The 23,580-nt window shown below is 40.6% G+C and overlaps 1 protein-coding gene across 1 annotated transcript; it reads left to right on the forward strand.

Annotated features, from left to right (window-relative positions):
- Positions 1-3,909: 3,909 nt before the first annotated feature.
- On the forward strand, positions 3,910-18,619 carry LOC138059270 (F-box and WD repeat domain containing protein 10B-like). The gene is made up of 12 exons (XM_068904837.1): positions 3,910-4,574; positions 7,119-7,786; positions 8,955-9,187; positions 10,175-10,375; positions 11,130-11,174; positions 11,563-11,639; positions 13,301-13,368; positions 14,141-14,221; positions 15,592-15,734; positions 16,482-16,542; positions 16,625-16,722; positions 16,948-18,619. Exons 1-12 carry the CDS (start codon positions 3,989-3,991, stop codon positions 17,873-17,875), a joined length of 3,189 nt encoding a protein of 1,062 aa, XP_068760938.1. The 5' UTR covers positions 3,910-3,988; the 3' UTR covers positions 17,876-18,619.
- The last annotated feature ends 4,961 nt before the right edge of the window (positions 18,620-23,580 follow it).

A 23,580-nucleotide genomic window follows, 5' to 3' on the forward strand; every position in this document is an offset into this window, starting at 1 on the left:
CAACAGATATCAAATAATTTCCCAAAAACTGAAAGAGAGAGCGGTCAAGCTCAGTTTAATTTATGACAAGCAGCGTGTAAACGCAATGCTGATACGTCTCTTTATTGATTGCTCCTAATTCAAATCAATAGCTCATGCATTTAATTTATTTTTTCGTCATAATTTAATTGCCTTAGACTAGCCTTTCATTCTAAATGAAATAGTCGAAGTATAAACTTAAAGAAAAAAAATTAGAATGTAGGACTCTACAAATTAGAGGTGTAGTTGTGGGATGGCGCAGTTGTGAGAGCACTCTTCTCCCACCAATGTGGCCCGGGTTCGATTCCCAGATCTGGCGTCATATGTGGGTTAAATTTGTTTCTCCGGGTACTCCGGTTTCCCATCTCCTCAAAACTAGCATTTGATTTGATTTGTGTTAATTTTTAATTTCAGTTTACAGTGTCCCTACAGTGCGCTAGAACGACGAGAACTTAAATAAAGTTCCTATCCTTTAAATGAATTGGCCGGAGACTTTTCGTGAACCGGACCCTCAAATAACAGCCTCCCCTTCTCCCTCTTGAAAGAAGAGGAAATCGAGGGAAAAAGTATCTTAAACATAAACTCGGGACTACTTCATGCGTAATTTTGCTTTTATTGAAGTGAAATTCAGCAGGATTCGATGAAGATCAGGATTTTCAATGGAGTTCCCTTCGAAGAAAATGAAGGAGTGCACTTTACCTTGACTTTCCTCGCGAAGACTGCTCTCAAGCACCCTGAATCAACCTCTGAATCATGAATTCAATCATGTCAATTGCAATTGTTGTCATTACAACTGGCCAATCAGGTGCCTCTCTAAAAATAGCTGCGTGGCTAAAATTAGATTTTAAAAAACATTGGAAGCTAAGAGGCCCATGTATGGGGAGTCCGATCTCTTACGTCATCTTCTCTTGCTGCCCTTATCAACTTTTTTCGCCATTCTCGTATACAAAAATTTCATTTACTTATTTAAATCCTACACAGAAAATGGAAAAATTAACCTGATTCTCAGACTGTCCAGGTCGCTCGTGTCACGCACTCTACTCCCTTAGAGAGCGTGACACGAGCGATCTGGACCTTCTGAGAATCAGGCTATGGAAAATAAGCGATTTGAGTATTAAGGGTCCATCGATTCCTCAGAGTAAAACTGAAGCACCACCTTTCGCTGAAAAATGTATTTTCTCTCAGAGATGGCCTACAAACTCACTTTATAGTTTGTAAGGAACAACACATTTTATTCATTCAGTACCAAGACAGTCCAGTGGCTGACTTAGGTTTTTGAACACATGATATCCAAGATTAAGGCCCCGTCAAAACGTATCCGGATATTTTTGAATCCGCAACTTTTTCTTTCTGGATTAAAAAATATTCCTATCCACTCGTAGCGTATATTTGCCCGTCCACACGTATCCGAAACGTATCCGGATTCCGACAGTACTCAGGACTCCTCAAGGAAACAGAGGTAACAGATCATGAGCCATAAAGAAATAATATTGCTCTCGGCAGCCATCTTGAGAATTGATTTCACGATAAGGAGCTGGGATCGATCTTGTTACGTCATCCGGATTTAGAAAAATTCGGAGGTTCCGGATTCACAGCGGATTCGCCAGCCAATTCAACGGATACGTGTGGACGGAAGGACGGTATCCGGAAAGAAAAATTCACGGATTAAAAAATATCCGGATACTTGTGGACGGGCCCTAAAGCAACCATGAATCATATTACAAAAAGGCATGAATAATAAGTTACCTGAGCCAGTTTTTGAGGTAGTGCACTGTAAGTGCACTAAACACTACCTCACCAGGTTGTAACAGTGTCACAGTGTCCGCTGTGCCAATAGGCACGCAGCGCGTGCACGAATCACAAAAACTAAACAGGTCTGTTGGAAGCGTGCTTGAGTTCCAACAAAATGAGCCCCAAAATCGGCAAGAATTTGTAACGCTGGTGAATAATAAAGCAGCTGCTATTTTGAAAACGATGGAATTACCTGATGATAAATAACCTCGTCTAGGAGAGTAAGTTTTTGACCTTGAAACAATGGTCAACCTCAAGAGTTGGGCGATTGTGATCTTTGTGTTGAATTCTCACATTTCTTGTCAAACTTTATATCACTTGAAAGAAAAAAACTAGCAAAAACAAAATCCCGGTGTCTTGCAATCATTTTGACACGGATGTATCCTTATTTGTTACACGAGTAACACGCAAGGTCACTTGATCACGGCGCCCGCTGAATTGGATGCCACTTTCGATTTTCCGATTTACTTGTGCAGCCAAAATTACAAAAGAAAAATTAAACGTAGCAAAAATTTCCCAATTTTTTTTCTTTGATGATAACTTTTTATATTCGCAGTTCAAAATTTAAGTTGCTTTCATGTCGCAAATTTCGTTGCTGATGGCAAAATATTTTATTCTCGACCGACACTTCCTAAAAATGTCCTTCTGTTCTTCCTAAAAACTGTGTATCAATATTCATTTACTTTTGCATCAATATTTGTTTCCCATAAAGCAGGATAACAAAATCTGCACCTTGCATGGTTGGCATTTTTGAGCGTTAAAATAGAATTTTCCGTCCTGTGTTTCTGGCACTAAGAGGTATATTTTGAGGCCTCCCATCCAGACGATAACCCCACCGGACGGGGGATTAACTTCAGTGAACTTTTGTCTGAGAAAGCTGTCAGACTCTCAGAGTGCTCGCTGCAAGTTGTGAGGGAACTTGAAAACGATCAGCATATCAGCCTCGAAGCCAATGTTTCTCAATTGCCTCTTATTTTCTTCAATCTTTTTGCGTTTAGTGTTTTACCGTAACCATGTCTTCTCAGGGGGCTATTTACCGAAGACATCTACCATGGCACTTTCATGATTTACGATACCAAAAAAATATCGTGTACTATTAGGGCTACATATTACGCAAAGACAACTTGAATCTCCTGGGAGACAAAACGCAGCTCAGTTGACAATATGGAATAAAGTGCTGTGTTGCCACACTACCACACGTACGCAATGCGTGCCTATTTTTTGAATGTCCGGACACTGGGGACTCTACACAGTTTTCATACGTAACGTTAAGGAATTATTTTCGTTGTGTCTAGTTATCTGTTTAGACCTTCCTTGACTGGTCTCCTTATTAGGGCCGTTGTCTGCCGGGGAATTGAACGTACATAGTTGGCTTAGTGTCCTAATTACACAAAAAAGGGCTAATTGAGCAACAAAATCTTTTACCGGTCTGTCAAGGCGAAAAGTCACATTGATTTGAAACTTGAAGAAAACGTTTGGATTTTACATGGGTTTTGCCATGAACAAAAAAGAGATCGTTATTAAACGAGTGTCTATAAATGAAAGAGGGTGATTATTTGCGGCTTTGCAATTTTGGGTCGGTTTCCTTCCTGAATCGGGATCGGTGGAAATGAGTTAATTGGAAAGTATTTTTTCTTCTGGAGTTTCATCCCTATTTGTTCCTAGAAGTCGCAAGAGCATATTCACGAAGATGTGACTTTTATGGAAAAAGTGTTTCTTTAGTGGATTGTTTTTCTACGTCCTTTTACTGTACTGATAATTTTTTTTTTGATAGTATGTGGTTTTCAAGGAAGAGGAAATAGTTTAGGATGCTTACTGGCCAGCAATGCCCGTCAGTTGCAAAGAAAATGGAAAACTTGCATGATAATCCCTCGCATTTTTCTGGAGGAGTGTATATCATCCTCAAAGTGTGTTAATTTGAAGGCGTCGTAGAGTTTGTCGTCTGGCCGGTCAGAAGTAGCCTCCTGCGCAGACATTCTTGTGACTCGTCACGCAATCTTTCCTCCTCAACATTGAGGAGGAAAGATTGCATGATGAGTCACAGGAGCGTCTTCACGCCATCAGTTGCTAGGTTACCAAGTCAGCGACCGAAACAGTTGAAACGAACAAAAGAGCAGTTAACACAAAACTTAACCTTTTATCGATAATTACCAAATCCAGAATTCCGTTTGATCGATTAATGCTTGTTTTCCTCATAGAAATATTCTCGAAGCCAAGAATGCGTCAGCCAGAAAGAAGTTCTAGCCTTTACCAATTAAGTATCAGTCGCGCTCCTCAACTCCGTTGCGTGAACAGCCCGGTGAAGTCTTGCGGAATTTGTGAGAATTGCTGTTTAGGAGTCAAATTGAATCAAACTAAAGCATGGTTTTGTCGCAGCGGGGAGCCCGTTAAAAGGAAGTATCTTTTGGGTCTTGTTCAACGTTTTGATTCCAAGGATTTGGCGGAATATGTGACTTCTCTGTTACAATCTTTCCAGTATAAAGACTTCACTTACATGCGATCGAGGAGCAAACCAAGTTTGATTGTGGATACCGTAAGCCCACCAACGAACCACGCTTTGAATGAAACCGAATTATTGGATACTGTGGAAAATTATTTGGAATGGTTTTCTGTGAGTACGTATTGGACCAAGGCGAATTATATGTTGGGTTTGATGCAGTTGTGCGATACACATCTCCTACACATAGTAGCAACAAGGACCAGAGCTTTGTGTGAAAGAGAGCGAAGAAAGCAAAGAGCAGTTGAAGATGGTTTAATCGATAGAGGTTTGTGTATTTTTATCGCTTCGACAATAGAGATAAGGAATGTGTTTGGTTCCTCGGCCAAAGAAGTGAAATAAAACAATCTACAATGAAGTCTGGTTACGCCAGACAGGATTTTAAAATATCCTTTGGTATGACTGGTAGTCTAAAAAAAATTCCGATTTCGTGTATATGTTTTTATCGTTCAGTCCAAACGATGGATAACGTCATCCATTGGATAAAGCACAGTGGAACCAATTGCACTATCCAATGAATAGTGATTTACAGGGGTGGATCTAGGATAAATAATAATTATTATTAAATACATGGATCAGGGGTTTGTGAACTGCCACTGGAAAAGGAAATCCTGTAAATACAAGTGTTTGGGAGTTGCCTGTGGAGAATCTGATAACATGTGATGATGTTGGTGATAATAATAATGATGATAATAATAATTAATAATAATAATTATTATTGTTATTATGATTTATTATTATTATTATTATTATATTATTATTATTATTATTATTATATTCTATATACAAGGCTAAAAGTTAAAAAAAAATTAAAATATTCAAACCAAACGTTTTCGTTTTTTAACTTTTAGCCTTGTATATAGAATATATTTTACTAAGCGAACATTATGGACATTATTATTATTATTATTATTATTATTATTATTATTATATTTTAACACACAGGTGATTATACAAAATCCCGCGCTCTCATTGGCTCGCTATCTCGGATTATCAGCCGATAATCACCTCGATGGACAAAATGGCTGCCAGTAGTCGTTTTGCCACTGTAAGTGAAGATGATTTCGTGTTGAAATGTTTTTTTTTTTCTCTTTTTTGAAATAATCACCTGTGTATTTATACTAAAACAATTATTCGCTTCAGGCTCAGTGATTATCGGTGAATAGTCACCTCGACTTTGTCTCGGTGAATATTCACCGATAATCACTTCGCCTTCGGCGAATAATTGTTAAATATTAATATAGTTTTTTGTGGTTTATCGAATTGTTTTTTTTTTTTTAATGAGAATACTATTTATTGAAAAATTTAAATAATTGAATGTAATAATTATGTAAATATTCAATTTCTTTTAGCCTTCTTAATCTTGTAAGTAATTATTGTGAAGTTTTAATAATTAAAATTATTATTATTATTATTATTATTATTATTATTATTATTATTATGAACACTTGACAAAATTATTCAGAAATTTAAGTTATACATTCAAACATTTTAAACAGAGGGTGTAAAGTGGGGGTTTGCAGGTCATTGTTTTACCAGAAATGAAACGACCCATACCTTTCCAAAAATGCTAACCTTAGGCTTATTAACACTATCTAAAGTATAGCATTTACGCATAATGTTTGCATTAGTAAAGGTTTGGGTTGTTTTAGCTATGATCAAACAATGATCTGCAACCCTAAGTTACCACCTGCAACCTGCAGTCTACACCTTCCATATTTTAAATGCCTTAAAATCATGGGCAAAGCTATTGCAAGCCTCTTTTCAGTCAACCTGGGACGAATGATTGAAGGCTTCTGAGACATCAACTATGAGGTTTACCTTTCCCACCCCTTCCTCATAACAATCAAATTCCTCATTGCTGGTGTGGGAGACTAGGATGGTTGTATTTTTGATCCCAGGGAGGCAAAACAAAGAGTTGCATGACTGGTGTAGTAACCCAAGGAGGGGTGATTATTGCATGCAAAATGCAGGGTATATTAGATTAAGAGTTTACAAGAGATGTACAAGAGGTGTACCATGTTTAAAATAATGAATTGACTGGTACTGACTACAAGGGGAATTCTGTTCTTGAATGATATGGCAGTGCCTCAGTGGAAGCCAAAGGAAGGGAAAAGGATGATATAATTTGGTATAATTTGATCAAAATAACTGGTTCCCATCTGATTGAAATGTTACTTAAACTTTACTTATTACCTGAGGTAAGGCAAAGTAGCAAACACTTCATATGCTGATTTTCTGTCATGATAGGCAATGTCTGTTGTTTATCTTTATACTGATGTTTGCTTGATGAGGGAGGAAGACAATTACTAATAATTCTTATTTCTATTGGAGGCGCAGTGGGCTCATCGTTAGTGCGCTCAACTATGGATCGAGACTGTGGTCCGGGTTCGGGTCCTGGCCAGGGACATTGTGTTGTGTTCTTAGGCGTGGCACTTTACTCTCATGGTGCCTCTCTCCACCCAGGTGTATAAATGGGTACCGGCAAATTTAATGCTGGGGGTAACCCTGCAATGGACTGGCATATCCCATCAAGGTGGGAGTAGAAATACTCCTAGTCGCTTCATGCTACAGAAACCGGAGATAAGCGCCGGCCTGATGGGCCTTCTAGGCTCGTAGCAGACTTAACCTTTATCTTATTTCTATTATCAGTATAATGAAGGTTAATTTATTTTATGTAAGCTGAACATTGAAAAGAAAGAAAAAAAGGGACAAAAGGTTCATAATTGCATATTTTTTTTTATTATTTAGATAATTATAGGCATGCAAAACATATGGGCCTGAGGAGGTTTTTGTGTTTCTTTTCCTGTAGATGATGATGAGTACATGTCCCTGTGGAGTCATATGGCTGGAAACACTGTCCAAAATACTGCAGAAACAGGAAGCAACAAGTCTTTGCTGATAAGGTCACCAGCAAGTCACACAGAAACCTCTGGTATTCAGGATACTGACACTGCTTCAGACATTCTCTCCTTGTGTAGTGATGATATTGAATTAAGCCAACAAAAGACCCGTGAAGGGTCGAGCACATCAATATCACAGTCTCAAAGAGGAACAGACTGTGCTGACATTAGTTCACAAGTCTCTGCAGGCTTTGTTGGTAGTCCAATATCTCCATGTCAGACCCGTTCAATTCCACCCTCCAGACAATCTCTGCGAAAGAGTCCCAATGAAATGACAGATTTTGAACGGGAATACTTTAGTGAGGACTACATGTCGGGTGAAGATGCTGATGAGAATGTGGCTCAATCCGGAGTTGATGATGACTCCCATATGTTGGATGGTTTAGGTTCTGAAAAGTACAAAGACTTCTTGCGGTGTTTACCTGTGCACTTGTCCAAACGAATCTTAGGAATGTTAGACAAGAACAGCTTAACAAACTGCCTGTGTCTGAGCAAACATTGGAGAGTTCTTGCAGAGGAAGTTAAACAAGATTATTTGGTTCACCAACTAATGACTGAGGAGATTATGCTCATGCAGGTTGTTATTATGTTAAGTTAGTTTTTTCTTTTACTCAATTCAATTTAATTTATTGTGTCATTCCATAATCTTGTACAGTTTAGTTTTATTGCTATTGTACTATTTCATTGAGGGAAACCTTTCTTTTTCTCAAAAGCCATATATTGCATCTTATAAGTGTTAATTGAAAAGGGAAGCGATTTCCAAATTCCTGTCACTGCACCAACATATAATTTCAGTCCAGAGCATTTCTCAACATATCATGCCAAGATATCCAAACACGCTATAGGGATTCATCCTCTGCCCCAGCTACAAAACAGGTTGACAAATCTATTAATAACAACACATTCACTTAAAGAGCTACATGTCTTAACCCTTTCAGCCCCGATAGTGCCAAATGGCACTTATAGATTTTACTCTGTCTAATGCCAGACGATTTTACTCGTCAATGGGGAACCCCTCGGGGCTTAAAGGGTTAAATAAGTTTTGTTTTGTGTTTTTAATTTTTCAACAAATTTCCACCAAAATTATGTGAAGCAATGTTATACAATTACTTCTATGATAAGCTCACGGTGAGAAGGCAAACCATCCTCAATCCAAGCCTTTTTCTGCCAACTCCGTCGTGGAATCTGCATGGATTGTTGTGTGACAGCCTGTCGTATGACCCATTCTCTACAGATTTCAAGGTAACCCACTCCATAATACCAACAACCTAGTCTGGTGCACATGAAAGAAAAGCCAGTGAGAGTAATCTTTCATTCAGAGTTGGGAGACTACTCACAGCCTAGTGAAAACCAAACATATACTCGTCTGGTATTTAGTTGAAAGCTCAACAATAATAATTTTCAGAGTCTACCATTGCCATGATAATTGTTGTCAGTTGTGAGCAGGAAAGGAATAACCAATCTGATGATACGGTTTTCGTTATGTTCATTGAAAAGCAGGAATCCCGGAGTCTGACCAATATCGGTACTCTATTGTAACTAATATCATGTCTGCCTTCTCTTCAATGCAAGTCTAAGTGTGAAGTTTTTGTCATCATCATGGTAATTTGTTCCAATTTACATATGAAAAACTTCGCACCTAGACTTGCTTTGAAGAGGAGGCAGACGTGAACTCGGAAATGGCCTATTTGACTGTGTCAATGATACAAAAAGACTTTTAACAATAACATTTGGATTTAATTTAGGGAGCATCAGCTAAGGGCATGAATCCAAGATATGCAAAATTTGTAACTGTGTGTGTTCCTCTGGGACTCGGTGAAGACGCCAAAAAAGCTCAAAATCGAGACAGAAAATATCAGAAGGACTTACAAGGAGATCACTTGAAAGAATGTTATGAAGGTATTGCAACCAAGGAGGTGGAAATGGAAGAAAGAAACATTTATTGTGGAGCTTACAATGTACTGGTGCTTCAAGACATGTAAGTGGAGTGTGATTTATGTCATTGTAGTAATGCCTTCAATTTCAGCAGTTAACGTTTGACTTGTGGGTTAATTTATGCCCTGACAGGCTGACACCATTCGTAGGAAGGAAGGAATATCTGTGAAACCGAGAATCATCTCATCAACAATGCGCATGTGTTTGTCCTGTTATTGGTAGTGGTTGAGAGAAGTGCGTTCTTTCCCTCACTCACCCCAATACCTTAACTTTTAACCACAAACCAATGGAAAATGTGCTCGCTTCAATATTGATGTCTGGAGCGCACATAGCGTGGTGGATATTGCTCGCGGACTGCATCTCAGCGCTCCGAGTTCGAATCCCAGCTGGTGCACTCCAAAGTCCATTCACGACCCCATAAGCTGCATAGCTTTCTGAGCTTTTATTATCGTCGTGCTAAAATAAAGGCTGTCTGTCTGTCTGTCTGTTTGTCTGTTCAGCTTTCCATCCATTCGTGATGGGTAAAATGAGTACCGATGCCCGGGGGGGGGGGGGGGGGGGTACTCGATGTATCCCTGGTTGGGGAGGTGCGGTGCGGCCTCTCATACCCTGACCCTGTTTAAGACAAATATCGCTGATTTTCCTACCCATTTTATGACAGAATTCCCATTTTTTGATACCCTGTTTAAGACATTTAACCCAGTTTAAGACAAAAATTGATAATCGATACCTGATTAAGACAAAAAATGATAAATTCGATACCCTGTTCAAGACAAAAATTCCGAAAAACATACCCTGGCTGGCCGCACGTCCCCATTAAGCCCTTATAAGGGAGTACCCCCCCCCCATCCCCCCCGGGTAACGATGTTACTGGTGACAAGTTGTGCATGCAACGGGATTGGAGTAATGCCCACCCCAAGTTACGGCAGAAGCTAAAGAAAAAGAAGCTTTCGGGTTGCCTTCCACTTTGGTCGGCTTCTTGTCTTGTCTTGTCTAATATTGATGGTATCCTAACATTTTTTCGTGAAAGGGAGGATCCAAATCGATGCGCAAACTTCAGTGGAGGACGACTGGTGGTATCTGGGTCTTTTGACAGACGAGTGAGACTTATGGATGCATCCACAGGGAAGTGCGAGAGGATAATCCAGGGACATGCTGGATCTGTCCGCTGCGTTTATGTATCAGAGAAGAGAGGAATCGTGCTTAGTGGTGGATATGACACCTCAATACGGTACGTTACATTTGGAAACTTCAACTGTACATGTCAAGGGTATTTGAAAGGCTTCGTGAAAAGGGTTTATTGTAATGCTAGGCATGTCAGAGTGTTAAAAAACAGCCAAGTGGCGACAACAGCTTTCTTTAAGGCGCTGTTACACTCGATAATGTTTCTTGCAAGTATCTTGTTTCGCAATTGGTTGCGTCAAAAAATCTCACATGGCGAAAGAACTTGCTTGACATGTGTTACACTTGGCAACGTTTCGTGCGACTTGTCTCGTTTTCGATGATTACACGAGGTTAAAGGAACATTTTCATTGGCTGGTGCTGCAAACCATTGCGACGCAAGTTGCAGGACCAATGTTATGTTGAAAAATTCGTTGCAACGTTGCGCGAACCGTTACGGAAAGTGGAACCAAATGTTACTTTCCGCGGCTTCGTCTCGCAACGTTTTTGGCCGTTGCAAGGTATGTTACATTGGGCAATGTTTCGTGCAATTTCTCTCACCATATTTATTATGGAGTTGCACGAAACTTGCACAATGTGTAACAGCGCCTTAAGAATGGGAGAAATAAAGAAAGTTATAGAATTGTGCATTCCTCTTCTGCTTCCTTCCCTCTCTTGTTTTTTGGCTCTTTCTTCTCTCTCTCTTTCTTTTCCGTTTTTGTCTCGTGTCTCTTGTACCCCGACTTTTTGCCTCGTTTCTCATGACCTTTCACCATTCTCTTCCTTTTCTCTCTCTTTCAATCGGCTCTTTGTCCTTTCGACAGATGCTGGGACATAGGAAGAGGCAATTGCAAGTGTATATTTAGAGGGTAGGTCAATGTGTATCTGCAAATTACTCTTGTGGTGATGCCTTGCATGGTCAGCGCGACTCGAAGCTAACCCTTCGAGGACGGGAAAGAACGGACATAATGTAGTGTACATGTTAGACGAAAATGCGTTAAAAGATAAACGTACATTGAATACCGTTATCATTAAGAACGGTCAAAGCGAAAAATATGTAAATTTTTAACATTGAAGAAATGTATCGTTTTGTCGTTGGCGACTTGGGAATGCTCGAGGAAAATCTGATTGCTCCTTCTACCTTCTGATTTAACGAGATAGAAAATACTAATAAATTAAGTAAACTTTGATCGAAGATATTGTTACTGATGTTAGTTAATTTTATAGTTATCTTACATTTCCTTTTATTTCCTATAGACACAGAGGTACTGTACTTTGCATCTCGCTGCACGGAAACACTTTGGCTTCTGGCTCGAGAGACAAGAGTGTAAAAGGTATAAATACCCAAATGCGTCGCTAGTTGCTGTAGTTCGGGGCACGCATTTCGAAATAGCGCTTTTATCCTCTTGGTTTGCAATCAAATTAGCCCTTGTTGTAGTTTCTTCAGTTCATGCTACATGACAGACATTAATGGGTGCACTCAGAGGGGTTTGAAGCGCGCGAGCTTTGGAAAAGCTTTTTTTCCGCTCGCATTCGCACCTTGTGCAGGCTTTTCGGGCGAGGCAACTTTTGCCAGTTTCAGCACTTGGACTCCTTCAATTTGACTACTGTCTGTTTTGCTGTTATGTGGTCTCATCGGTCAGGAGTCCATTCAGAAGATTACGCCAAGCCGACCACATTGCTGAAGGAAAGACCAGACCACAACACCGGGAACTACATGCCCTACTCTTTCCGACTAGTGTGTGGGATCTTTAACGTCCCACAGAGTTTATGAACATTGCAGGGTTGTGAGACGGGTCCTTATCCGAGAAGACTTGAAAGTCTAACCATTTGCGGGTGTAATTACAAAGGCAGCACTTTCTCCTCAATTATTTTAAGACCCTGAGTGTTGGTCCGGCCGGAGTCGAACTCACGACCTCCCGCATGGCAGCCCGATGCTCAACCAACTGAGCCACCGGTCACAGGTTCTTTTGTCATGTTAAAAGAGGAGGCAAAGGTATAGGGCTAATTTCACTACAAAGAAAGGAAGGCAATCCAAGGGACACAATCCAGCAGCAGGATATACTCTGTCATTATAAGAATTTTCCTATAAAACTTGGTATGCTGAACGTGGAAATAATCAATTCAAGAAAGCAAACCATACCTTAAGCACTTCTTTATCGTTAAAGTCGTTGCTTAGACGTAATAATTGGAAGAACGTACAAGTACTGAGACTAAATCAGCGTCTGAAGTCTAAGCAATCTCCAGGGCCGTAGCAAGGGGAGGGGCCGGGGGGGGGGGGGGGGGGGGGCGCCCCTCCACTTTTTTCCCTAAGGATGATGCTGCTGTTGAGTCTATTGAAGCAGTTGGTTCCCAGCTATCTCTACTTGGGGATAGAAAAAATCAGCCAAGCAACCATTCCCTTGAAATTTAAAGGCCCAAAGTGCTGGAAAATACACTTTCTGGTGTTTCGTTTTCAAATATCTTCATTGGAAGGGCGGGGGGGGGGGGAAGGGGGTCACACCAATGCCTCCAGTCCCTCCCCCTACAAAGAACGGGCTTACACACCTACAATGCGTCCTCCGAACCCCAAACCCCCAACTTTCAAAATACAAGTTGCTAAAATCTTTGTGCCCCCTCAGTTTTTCCGGGCCTGCTACCGTGCTACGGCCCTGGGGCCCGTTTCTCGAAAGTCCCTTAACTTTACGGGCCATTTTCGGGTGTCACAATCCCCTTGTATCTGAAGAATGGAGAGGATTTAATTCGTCAAACTTCACAGTCATTTTTCTTTTTGTTACCTTAAAAACATGTTAAAAGATCGGCTTTCCAAAACAAGCGGTTGGCAATTTCACAGATGGCTTTTCGGGCCCGAAAAGTTTTCGGGACTTTCGAGAAACGGGCCCCTGATCTCAATGATTACGTAGGTCTAGTTAACTTACCTACCGGGCCTTTTTCAAATTGACACCAAATTAGTTTGTGTGTTTGCTAATAAAAAACAAACCATAATTGTTTTCAGTGTGGAATTTTACTACAGGCAAGTGCCGGCGGACATTTCGTCATAGGCACGTGGTACAAACAGTTCATGTAAGTGCAATTTTTTTATTACCTTTTATCTGCTCTTGCAGCTCTTTTTAAAATGGAGGCGGTCTGGCCCAGTTGTTAGAATGCTTGATTTGCATGTGGATGCTATAATCTCCAACAGGAGAGGTCCTCGGTTCTCGAGCGAATTTGCCTTTACCTCGCTTTGTCAATAGCCAACTGGTTTCTTCGTTCCGATCGGGTCACTATTGAGTGCTTTTGTTTTATTTGAATTGTAAAGTTAAAATTCGCGATCCAACAAGCCTTTAAATCACCTTGTAGAAATAAGCAATTTGTACAAGGTATACTTTCCAAAATGAGTTTTTCATAAAATAAAGAATGTTTATGAAATCTTATGCAACAGAGACACTGTGACGGTAACAGGACTGTATTAAAAACCACTAACAACGACTTGAGCAAGTTGGAATAATTTGGTCCCAGTTCCGAAATCACTCTTTCATGGCGCCCGGCGTAGCAGGCATCTTGCAGCTCGACAAAAATGGTCACAGAACATTTTACCATTGATGCACAACTTGGGCAATTTCAGCAACTTCTGAAAACACGCGTGATACTAATCCTTAATTTTACTCGGCGCCATGCGATTACTTATACAAATTTGATTTCCGGTTGTTGTGCGCGTGCGGATAAAAAATTGAAACTGCACTGCCCGAGAGAAGGTCAATATGGGCTTTTGGTTAGAAATTACCTTTACTTGTACCAAAAAAAAGCCACGTTTGTTTACTGCCAACTGAGTCGACTTTTTTGTTTGCTATTTAAGGTATCAGATGCACTTGTTGTGAGTGGATGTGAAGGAGGGAAAGTTAAAGTCTGGGACATTGAACAAGCATCTCTTCTAAAGGTATTAATCATGCAAGATAACTTTTGAAAAACTTTGAGAATGAAATTAGCCGTTTTAGGGAGAAAATGAAGTTATGAGAAGTTCAGAAGGACTACTGCAGAAAACATTTCTTTAAATAAAATTTTCTGCTACCTGAAGAATTTTGCTATTAAGCCACCTCGTTCACGTTGCACAGTGTAAATTTCCCTCGAACTGGATTGGATCGAAAGGATTTGAAGTGAAGAGGATTTACTGTTTTATGTCTCAAAAATTCCACTCCTGTGGCCTGTTTCTCGAAAGTCCCGATATCTTTTCGGGCCCGAAAAGCCATTTATGAAACTGGCAACCGCTTGTTTTGGAAACCCGATCCTTTGACATGTTTTCAAAGTAACAAAAAGAAAAATTACTGTGAAGTTTGACGATTTAAATCCTCTCCGTTCTTGAGATACAAAGGGAATTGTGAGACCCGAAAATGCCCCGTAAAGTTTCGGGACCTTCGAGAAACGGATCCCTGAATTCGAACCCATGACCTCTGTGACGCCGGTGCATTGCTTTACCAACTGAGCTATGAAGTCACTCAGTGTCGATGAATGAAATAAACGTATATTTGAAGCCACCTGAATTATTCGGGTGTCTATAAGAGACAGGTTATATTGCATAACCTGTACGTTGTGTAATAAATTATACATTGGCGAGACAGGTAGACGACTAGGTGACCGATTCCGCGAACACCTTCGCGATGTTGAGAAGAATGACAAAGATGCATCTAAGCCAGTCGCTCGTCATTTTAATCTCCCTAACTACTCCAAAAAACACATGGCTATCTGCGGCCTTTCCCTACATCTAGGTACGACGGAAAGCCGCAAGAATCTAGAACAAAAATTCATCTTCCAAATCGGCACCCTTAATCCTCACGGTATTAACGAACGCTTTTCATTTAACTAATATATTCCTACTTTTCACGCTGCCATGTTACCACCAATAGCGTAGCTCCTACTCTACTATAAAAACTACACGTAACCCATAATTCCTCGATTCGCTCTGACGAAGGGCTAACGCTCGAAACATCAGCTTTTAGAATCTCTGTACGGTGGTCCATTTACATTATCAACTCCGTTGATAAAACCAAATTTCTATAAGAGGCATTTGCTTGAATTGTCCAGATAAGTTCGAGCATCACCGACTTCTCGCTTTCGTGTATAACCAGCACTTCAAACATACATTTATTTCTTTCAGTCTTAAGAATTATTGTTTTTGTGTTGCGGGCCTTTATATAATTAGTGACGTAAAAACAGACCATTGCTTGTTTCACTTCGAGTGCCAACTCACGCTGCCCATTTTCGGCCATATGCTTTTACTAACTAACTTTGCATAATTTGTGTTGTTTGCAGTCCCTTGACGGTCATCATGGAGCGATCACGAGTGTAAAATTTGACGACTATCACATCGTAACAGGCAGCTTGGATTGTTACGCCATGGCGTGGAGTGCGATAGGAAAACACAAGAAATGCCTGCAAGCGTTTAGACATCCTAAGTAAGTTAAAACATCTTTGTTAACGTTGAGTGTGGGATTTTTTTTTGAAATGCGACAAGCCTTAGCTATTGGACGATGAAATCTTTGTGGTGCGCACGCGCTAGGCAAACATTCACATGTCCAATTTGTCTTCCGAGCCCTCGCGTATAAAATTATCCTGGACCCAGGGAATGAAGATTGGTCTGTTGGGACTCTTGTGCGAACTGAGTTCGCAAAATGTTTATTGTTGGGACTTTTCGCGGCGTCCACGTCCAATATACAAATCGTCTTACCACTGAGATTTAGCGTACTTTTTTGGAAACGGAACTAAACCTTACTTGTCAGAAGTTCGGTTACTTGAAAGGAGAGATGAAAATCTGAACTGGGAATACCGTTTGGTCAAAGAATAACCATTTTCGCTTGTTCCGGCCTCTCGGGTCCAACACGTTGACGCAAAAAAGTAAAAATAAATAAAACATAGACCAGTCCTGATGTTCAAGATGGACCAACGAAAAGGAAACTATCAATCGTTCTGATATTCCTGAACGTCAGGTCAACCCCTGAATGATGTACCCAGATTTCCTTAGTTTGTTTTGGGAGTCAGCGTTGTCTCTCCATTCGATACCTAACCCGGAAATTTAAAACGAATACTAAGAACGCGCCTCTTGGCTAACGTGACGTTACAAGTTTTGTGCGTTTACCAGTTCTTTTTTAATTGCAAAAGAGATGGTATTTTATCTCATGTTCCCCATTGCTTATTACTTTCAGGGAAGTTCTCTGTCTGGAGTTCTTATACTGCCGAGTGGTAACGGGCTCTGCAGACGGGAAGGTTTGTTTACCTTTTATAAAATTCACTGTTGCGCTTCTTACTGCCAACTTATTTACACGATGCTCCTTTTACTTTTATCCAGTTGCGCGTTTGGAACCTGTTAAATGGTGACTGTCTGCGAATTATCCGCGGGAATAGTAAAAATGATGCCATCAACACGATCAGAGCTTCAGGAGATAGGTCAGTTGAATAAGGTTGTGTACTGCTTATTAGTGACAGGAATTTTCTTGGTATCAGAGCCTTTGCCCCATACAGTACTGGCTGTGTTTAGCATTAGAATTAGTAATAGGAAGTTCATTCACTATAATTTCGAGAATCCACTATTCAGACAATTTTAATCCTAGCAGGGACAATTGTCACGTGACAATGTTCATTTTGCTTCATTTATTATTGATATTATTTCAGGATGATTGTCAACACACTAAGCAACCTTTTGATATTCAACTTTGAGTCTGTGCAGTGGGACTACACCTTGCAACCTGAGCGACCTGAAGGACTACGAAACCTTGACATTTACGGTAAAACCCCGCCAAGAAGACTCGCGCGCTCCCATGTTCGTGCGCACAAATTGATGCGTGCCGACACGCGGGACAGTCTGCCTTCGAGGCCTCCTTCGTGCTCTAAGACGCCAACATTTGACCTGAACATAACATGTCTTGCTCCACCAGGCAGTTCACAGAAACGAATTGCAAGCGCTCCTCCACGAATCAAACACAACGAAAGCACCTTAAGCAGTGTGAATGCGCACGTGCAAAGGATTTTGCAAGCGCACGAGGTGCAGAAGCAGAAATTCCGTCCCAGGTCGTCGCCAGCCGCAACTTTCCGCAGATCAAGAGAGTTAACAGGCAATGACGTTATTCCGACTGAGGTTGATGGAGACCTGAGAACTAGTATGATAATTACTAAACTTACGCGCTCTCATCCTAAATCGCCCTCACTCATAGAAAACAGGAGATCGCAGGTTATAACACGCAGCCGGTCTGCACCTGCATACCGCACCCAGGTTCTGCCACCAGGGAAGCGCGGATGGACAACTTCTGTGGCTGAGCCGTTGAAAGCGCCCGAAAATAAGATCATGGTCACTCCTGAGCAAGCGCGGGAAAAAATCGCGAAGATGCGGCCTCAAAGCGCGCAAGTGTTTTCTAACAAAGAGTCCATTTCCTTCGATCCGGTTAAAAGCCTATCATCTTTGCACTTGAAGACTTACAGCAGTCAGTTAGATATTGAGAAACAGCTGATCCAGGGATCTTTGGGTAACAGGACAGAACAGCAAGTGACGCATAGGAACGCATCAAGCTGTCGACCGAAGTCTTGTATTCCTTGCGTTCGATGACACATCACCATGCTGTGGTTGTATGCTATGTTCGCTGAAATAAAAGGAAAGCTTTCTTGCTAATGGCAGGGCAGGTCAGAGGCGTTGCAAGACTAGTTGCGCAATATCAGGCTGAAATGAAATTTAAGAGAATTGTTTCAAGTGGCTGCAAGGAAATAGGTTTCTCTACTGAAGCAAATTTACTTCACAGAGTACATGTGCAATTTCGTACTTGTCACTGATACACTGATATGTATATTGGAAAATTTCCAAAACACAAGTGCAATTAATCCTTAATAGTACTCGGCCTCGTGTGATTACTTGTTTATCAATAAAGGGCAAAATTTATACGTTGCTATGCAACGGATTAACCAATCATTGACAGGTAATCAAGCCCTACCAAAACTGCCCTCGATTAAGAAAAAATGCCCTCTGTCTTAGCCAATCAGCGCTCAGTAATTTTGCCCTTTATTTATAAAAGTGCGTAATAAAGAAACTTACCTCAAATTCACCAAGTTGAATGAGCGCCTACGCTTCACACACATGGGACTGTGGCCAACACCCTTCACTTCCTCGTACAAGACATGTTCGGAGAAATGCAAGTTACCTCTTCGCGATCTTATCAATAAGTAAAAAAGACGCTATTTACGGATGGCCGTTCCGAATCGTTGTGGTGCTTTCAGAGCAGAGGAGATTGATTAGTTAAATGTCTCAACACACAATCTGTGCCTAATTCCAATAACATCAATAAATCTGGTTTACCTCACTTGTTAGAGTGATTTTTTTTTGTCTTAAGCAAGAAGCCATTCCGTTTGTTCCTTAAGAGTCTGAAGAGCCTCTGCCTTCAGCTCCCATCTTTTGCACGCCATGGTCCCGTAGCAAAAAAATGGATAATTTTCTTGCGCTTATGATTGCGCTGCAGGCTCGTGATGCCCAAGGAAAGGGTAACAATTAATATGTTTAAGAAGGGTGTCTTCAAACGACAAAAGGTCATAAAACACGATCTTTCAAAAATGTTTTAATGGCAGGAAATTAAGGAAGCGGAAGTGTTCCTGAGCCAGTGTCAGAAGTAGACCGCACCGTCCTTGGAAAGCACACTTTCACAGGGCTTAAAAGGACGTTAGACATAAACCTTATTCACCTACACATGTGGCAAGCGCTCTGTTGTAAAAAAAAATTACTGGACGTGTTTGAAAAAATAATAACAAAATAGAAACTCTAGTTTTTCAAGGAACAGCATTTTTGAGTTTGCGATTGATTTACAATGTATATAGGCACCTATTTCGAAACAGTTCGCTTTCAGTTTTCGTGATCGAATCGCAATTTAGTATTCAACAAAAATTGGGTAGAAGGTGGCCAAACACAATTTTCGCGCGCGCTCTTGCTAACGCAATGCAGCGCGCGCAAGGATTGCAAAAAAATAAACATGGCTTCACTGAATACAGCAATCATTTTATTTGCTCAATGCTTCCGCTATCTGTACTATATTTCCTCGTAATTGAACAAAGTGTTTTGATGGTTTTAGTCTTTTATGAGAAATGTATGTTAGAAGAGGTAACGATGCAAAGAACTCCGCAATTCGCAGATGTTTCTTTGTTATCGAAAAAACTCAGTTAAACTTGCGATTGAATGCGGAATAGCTTTCTCGGAAATACGCCTATTTCTCGAGAATCACTCGTTAGAATTTAACGAAATCTGGCACGAAAACACTTTAGGAAATAAGTAACTGGAGTATTGAAAAAAATTGAACTTTGAGAAAGGAAATCCTAGATATTCTAGTGAACCTTCAACAAGCGATAATTAAAGATCTCTGTCAAATTATTATCAAAATAGTGTTAACTTGTGAGCATTTTCACAATCTTGTTGCATGCGAATTATAAAAATAATAAAAACGACCAGATTTTCTGCAAATAAACAAAACCGATTTTAAAGGCCTTGGCAACGGCACATACGTCAGCTTAACTACAAAAATTCGAAGTTCGTGTTGTTAACTTGCTTGCTACCATTTTTGGCGGCCAAAGGATCAAGGGTTTTGGAGAAAAAGGTAAATGAAACGTAGGTATCAAAAACTGTGTTCATCCACCTTAAGGACGTTCGCGCCCAAAATATTCCCACTTACAGATTTTTTTTAAACTTGCCACGCAGAAAGGTAATGATCTACTTTTGCCAAAAAGGCAAAAAAAAAATAGGGGGTCAAGAAACGTTCTTATTAGAAGGATTGACACTGCATCACTTTGCACTTAACAGCAATGTTATGGTACCATATCAAACACCAGTTGTTGCTGAAAAAGATTCGGTCATTTTTGTGACTTAAAAAGTTACCGTGGCAACAGGAAAGCCCTGCAAAGACACCCAACATTTCGGGTTTAGCTGCTCATTTCTCAAAAACGAACTCGGTGACCCCCATTTTTTATTCTTGAAATGTAATAAGCATACCAGAATGAAACTTTCTGCCAAGTTGAAAAAAAATTTGTGGAGCGAATTCAGAGCCACCTTAATAATTGAGAATTAAAGGTAGCTCTGAATCCGTTTCACAGCTTTTTTTTTAACTTTGCAGAGAGTTTTATCTTGGCCTGCTGATCACTTCTGTGCCATAATAAATTGGGGTCACCGAGTTCGTTTTTCAGATATGAGCAACTGAAGCCAAAATATACGGTGTTTTTGCAAGGCTTTGTTGTTGTCATGGTAACTTGTTACGTCACAAAAATGACTGCATCTTGTTTAGCAATAATTGATGTTTCACATGGTACCATAACATTGCTGTTACGTGATAAAGTGTTGTAGTGTCAATCCTTCTAATAACAAGGTCTCTTGAAAGTGTTGAAACTGGTTTGAGCCACCTTAAAAAACAGGGAGTGTTCTGAGTTCGTCTTCTTCACTCGTCCGACTTAACTTGACTACTAAGTTGAAAATGAAATGATATATGAAATGGATCATATATATATGTTAGCTATGATCCTCGCAGGTATGAACGCAATTTTTGCAATTGCGTAAAGAAGCCTGAGAAATTCAGGACTTAAACGGGATTTGAACCCGTGACCTCGCGATACCGGTCCGACGCTCTAACCAGCTGAGCTGTGAAGCCATTGACGTTGGGAGCTGGTCATTTGTGGATTCCAATGTTCCCGTGAGGAACTCAAGCTTCACTTGATTTCATATCCGCAGTTCATATATGATCCATTTCATATATCATTTCATCGTTGATTCATTCCTCACGGGAACATTGGAATCCACAAATGACCAGCTCTCAACGTCAGTGGCTCCATAGCTCAGTTGGTTAGGGCGTCGCACCGGTATCGCGAGGTCACGGCTTCAAACCCCGTTGAAGTCCTGAATTTGTCAGGCTTATTTACTCAATTGCAAAAATTGCGTTCATAATTGCGAGGATCATAGCTTCACTTGATAAGTTGAAAAATGTATTTTACTTTGTGCTACTTGTAGTCGGGTAAAAGGGATGCGTCCTTTCTATTGTTCTTCTTGTTTCCGAAGAGCAGGAAGGCAAGAAGGTCAGCTGTGGAGTTCGAAAGTTGAATAGAACGACCGCTTGTAACCATCATTTTCCGTTAAAACTTGGCATGAAACTTCCTTGAACAACAAATATTCAAAGCCATATGATAACCGTTATAAAGGGACACTTAAAAGGGAGAAAAGTCCAGCTCCAAATTTTTCCTCTTACAGTATTTTCCCTAAAATAGACCAAATTCAGAGGAGAAAAACGACTAAATTCGCGATTCGTAAGATCTTGAAAATTGTCTCATTTAATCCATCAATATCTCATCTACAAAAGCCGTATGATAACCACCACGAAACACAAGTACGAAGCAGGCAATCTCTAAAAACGTGCGTCTTCGGCCTTTTTGTGGTCATTTTCTTTATTGTTTAGCTATCGAGCAACCAGATCGAATTTGAATTTTCGCTCTGACTGTGGAATTAAGTCCCGGATGTGTCGCGGCATTCTGCGCGATGGTGAGCAAGTGCAAACTTGCAACTGCATTTAGGATTATTTCATGCCCTCAAGAGACCATAAACGCAGTAAGGATGCGTTGTAGGCTGCGTTTCATATCGACACAATGAAATGAGAGGTCTTAACCACAAATCTAGAACAGTTTTTTGCAATATTATGGTTCTGACATGTCTACTGCATGCATATGGAGGCAGTAGCCTTCTGATGATGGATGCCACTATCTCATTAACCAAGGAAAAACGAGAAGGGAAGCAACACATTCTGGTTTTCTGCCACCTTGATGTATTCTATTTAGTGTGTTTATCTTGTGTGAAGCTGCCTGATCCGCCGCTGGCGGCATTTATACTCTTTGATTAGCACACGCGCATCATGAACTAGCTGAAACGTCGTATCTGTCATTCATGGCCTCCCTTATGCGTTTCAGGCGACAGTTTCCATTTCTAACTGTGCGTTTTCATTAATGGGCCATTTCCCAGTTGCTGTTTGTCTCGGTTTCGAAGTGAGTCTTGGTGCTCAACTTCTGAAAGGGAAATGAGTTTGATTTGCATAACAATACGCAATTCATTTCCATTTGAATGGAAATGTACCAGGTCTCGCTTTGGGACCTAGGCGCTTGTTTTTATCCCAACGCGTAGATTCGTTTCTTGAAACCCCGAACTGGTTTATTGCAAAAGGCGCGCGTGTATGGTATCATTAAGCAAGGTACCTACCAATTCAAAGGTATTTTTACGCGGTTTACTGACTATGCGGGAAAAGCAGATCTTAACAAGTGTTATTCAAATCCAAAAAGAAAATTGGGGGTAACCACGCATTTTTCAAAGATAATTAATCACAGGAGCTCATCTTGATGAGCTCCTGTTAATCAACAATATTTGTAAAAAGCTTTAAAGTACAAAGCAATGTATGGTGTTCTTTTCCAAACTGAAGCTCAATTATCTCTGAAAAATGCGAGGTTACACCCAGTTTTCTTTTTTGGATATCAAGAGCACTTGCTAAGTTCTACTTTCTCCGCATAGTTTTAAACCGCGCAAAAATACTCCTGTATAAGTAAGCACCACCAATGGGAAACCTTAGTATCTTGAGACGCGCAGAACGTATGCGCAATATTAATGGTAGGCTCCGTCCTTAAACCCATGAACGGAACGAATTTACGGTATGTCGTTAGCACTTCCTTCAATGTCAGTCGAGCTGCGAACTTTCTCGTCAAACGTATTTTGTGAGGCAATCGAGACGTGAAAAACAATTGACTCAACGGTGCGAAGAGTTCGCCCGACTGATATAGATGAAAAAGATAGCGGTTTAGGATTTTGGCACGAAGACCGATGCACGTGGTATCGTTGCGGCCGAGACTGACTCGGTTGGACGTCGAATTAAAAGAAAAAAAGTCTCTGCTTAAGAGCCAGAAGGATCATCAGGCCGGCGCTTGTCTCCGGTTTCAGTAGCATGAAGCGACTAGGAGTATTTATACTCCCCCCTTGATGGGATGCTAGTCCAACATCGAATTGCGACCGGGAAATAAGAAAAATTCTCTTAAATAGCGTAAGTTACACATTGACAATAAAGTTAGGCTTTTTAATTCAGGATTTTTGCCACTGACTTTTTCCTCCACGAATCAATTACCATGATTCCCACAGAAATCCTTATAAATGTGACCATGAATGATTGCATTTTACAAACAATGAGCTTGGACGCCATGTAGGCAGACACAAGAAGCAGATCACAGCTCTAAAACTGGGACGACTTTGCCCCTCCTAAGGGCTAA

This window comes from Montipora capricornis, chromosome 8, assembly GCF_036669925.1.
Source record: "Montipora capricornis isolate CH-2021 chromosome 8, ASM3666992v2, whole genome shotgun sequence".
Classification (NCBI taxonomy): domain Eukaryota; kingdom Metazoa; phylum Cnidaria; class Anthozoa; order Scleractinia; family Acroporidae; genus Montipora; species Montipora capricornis.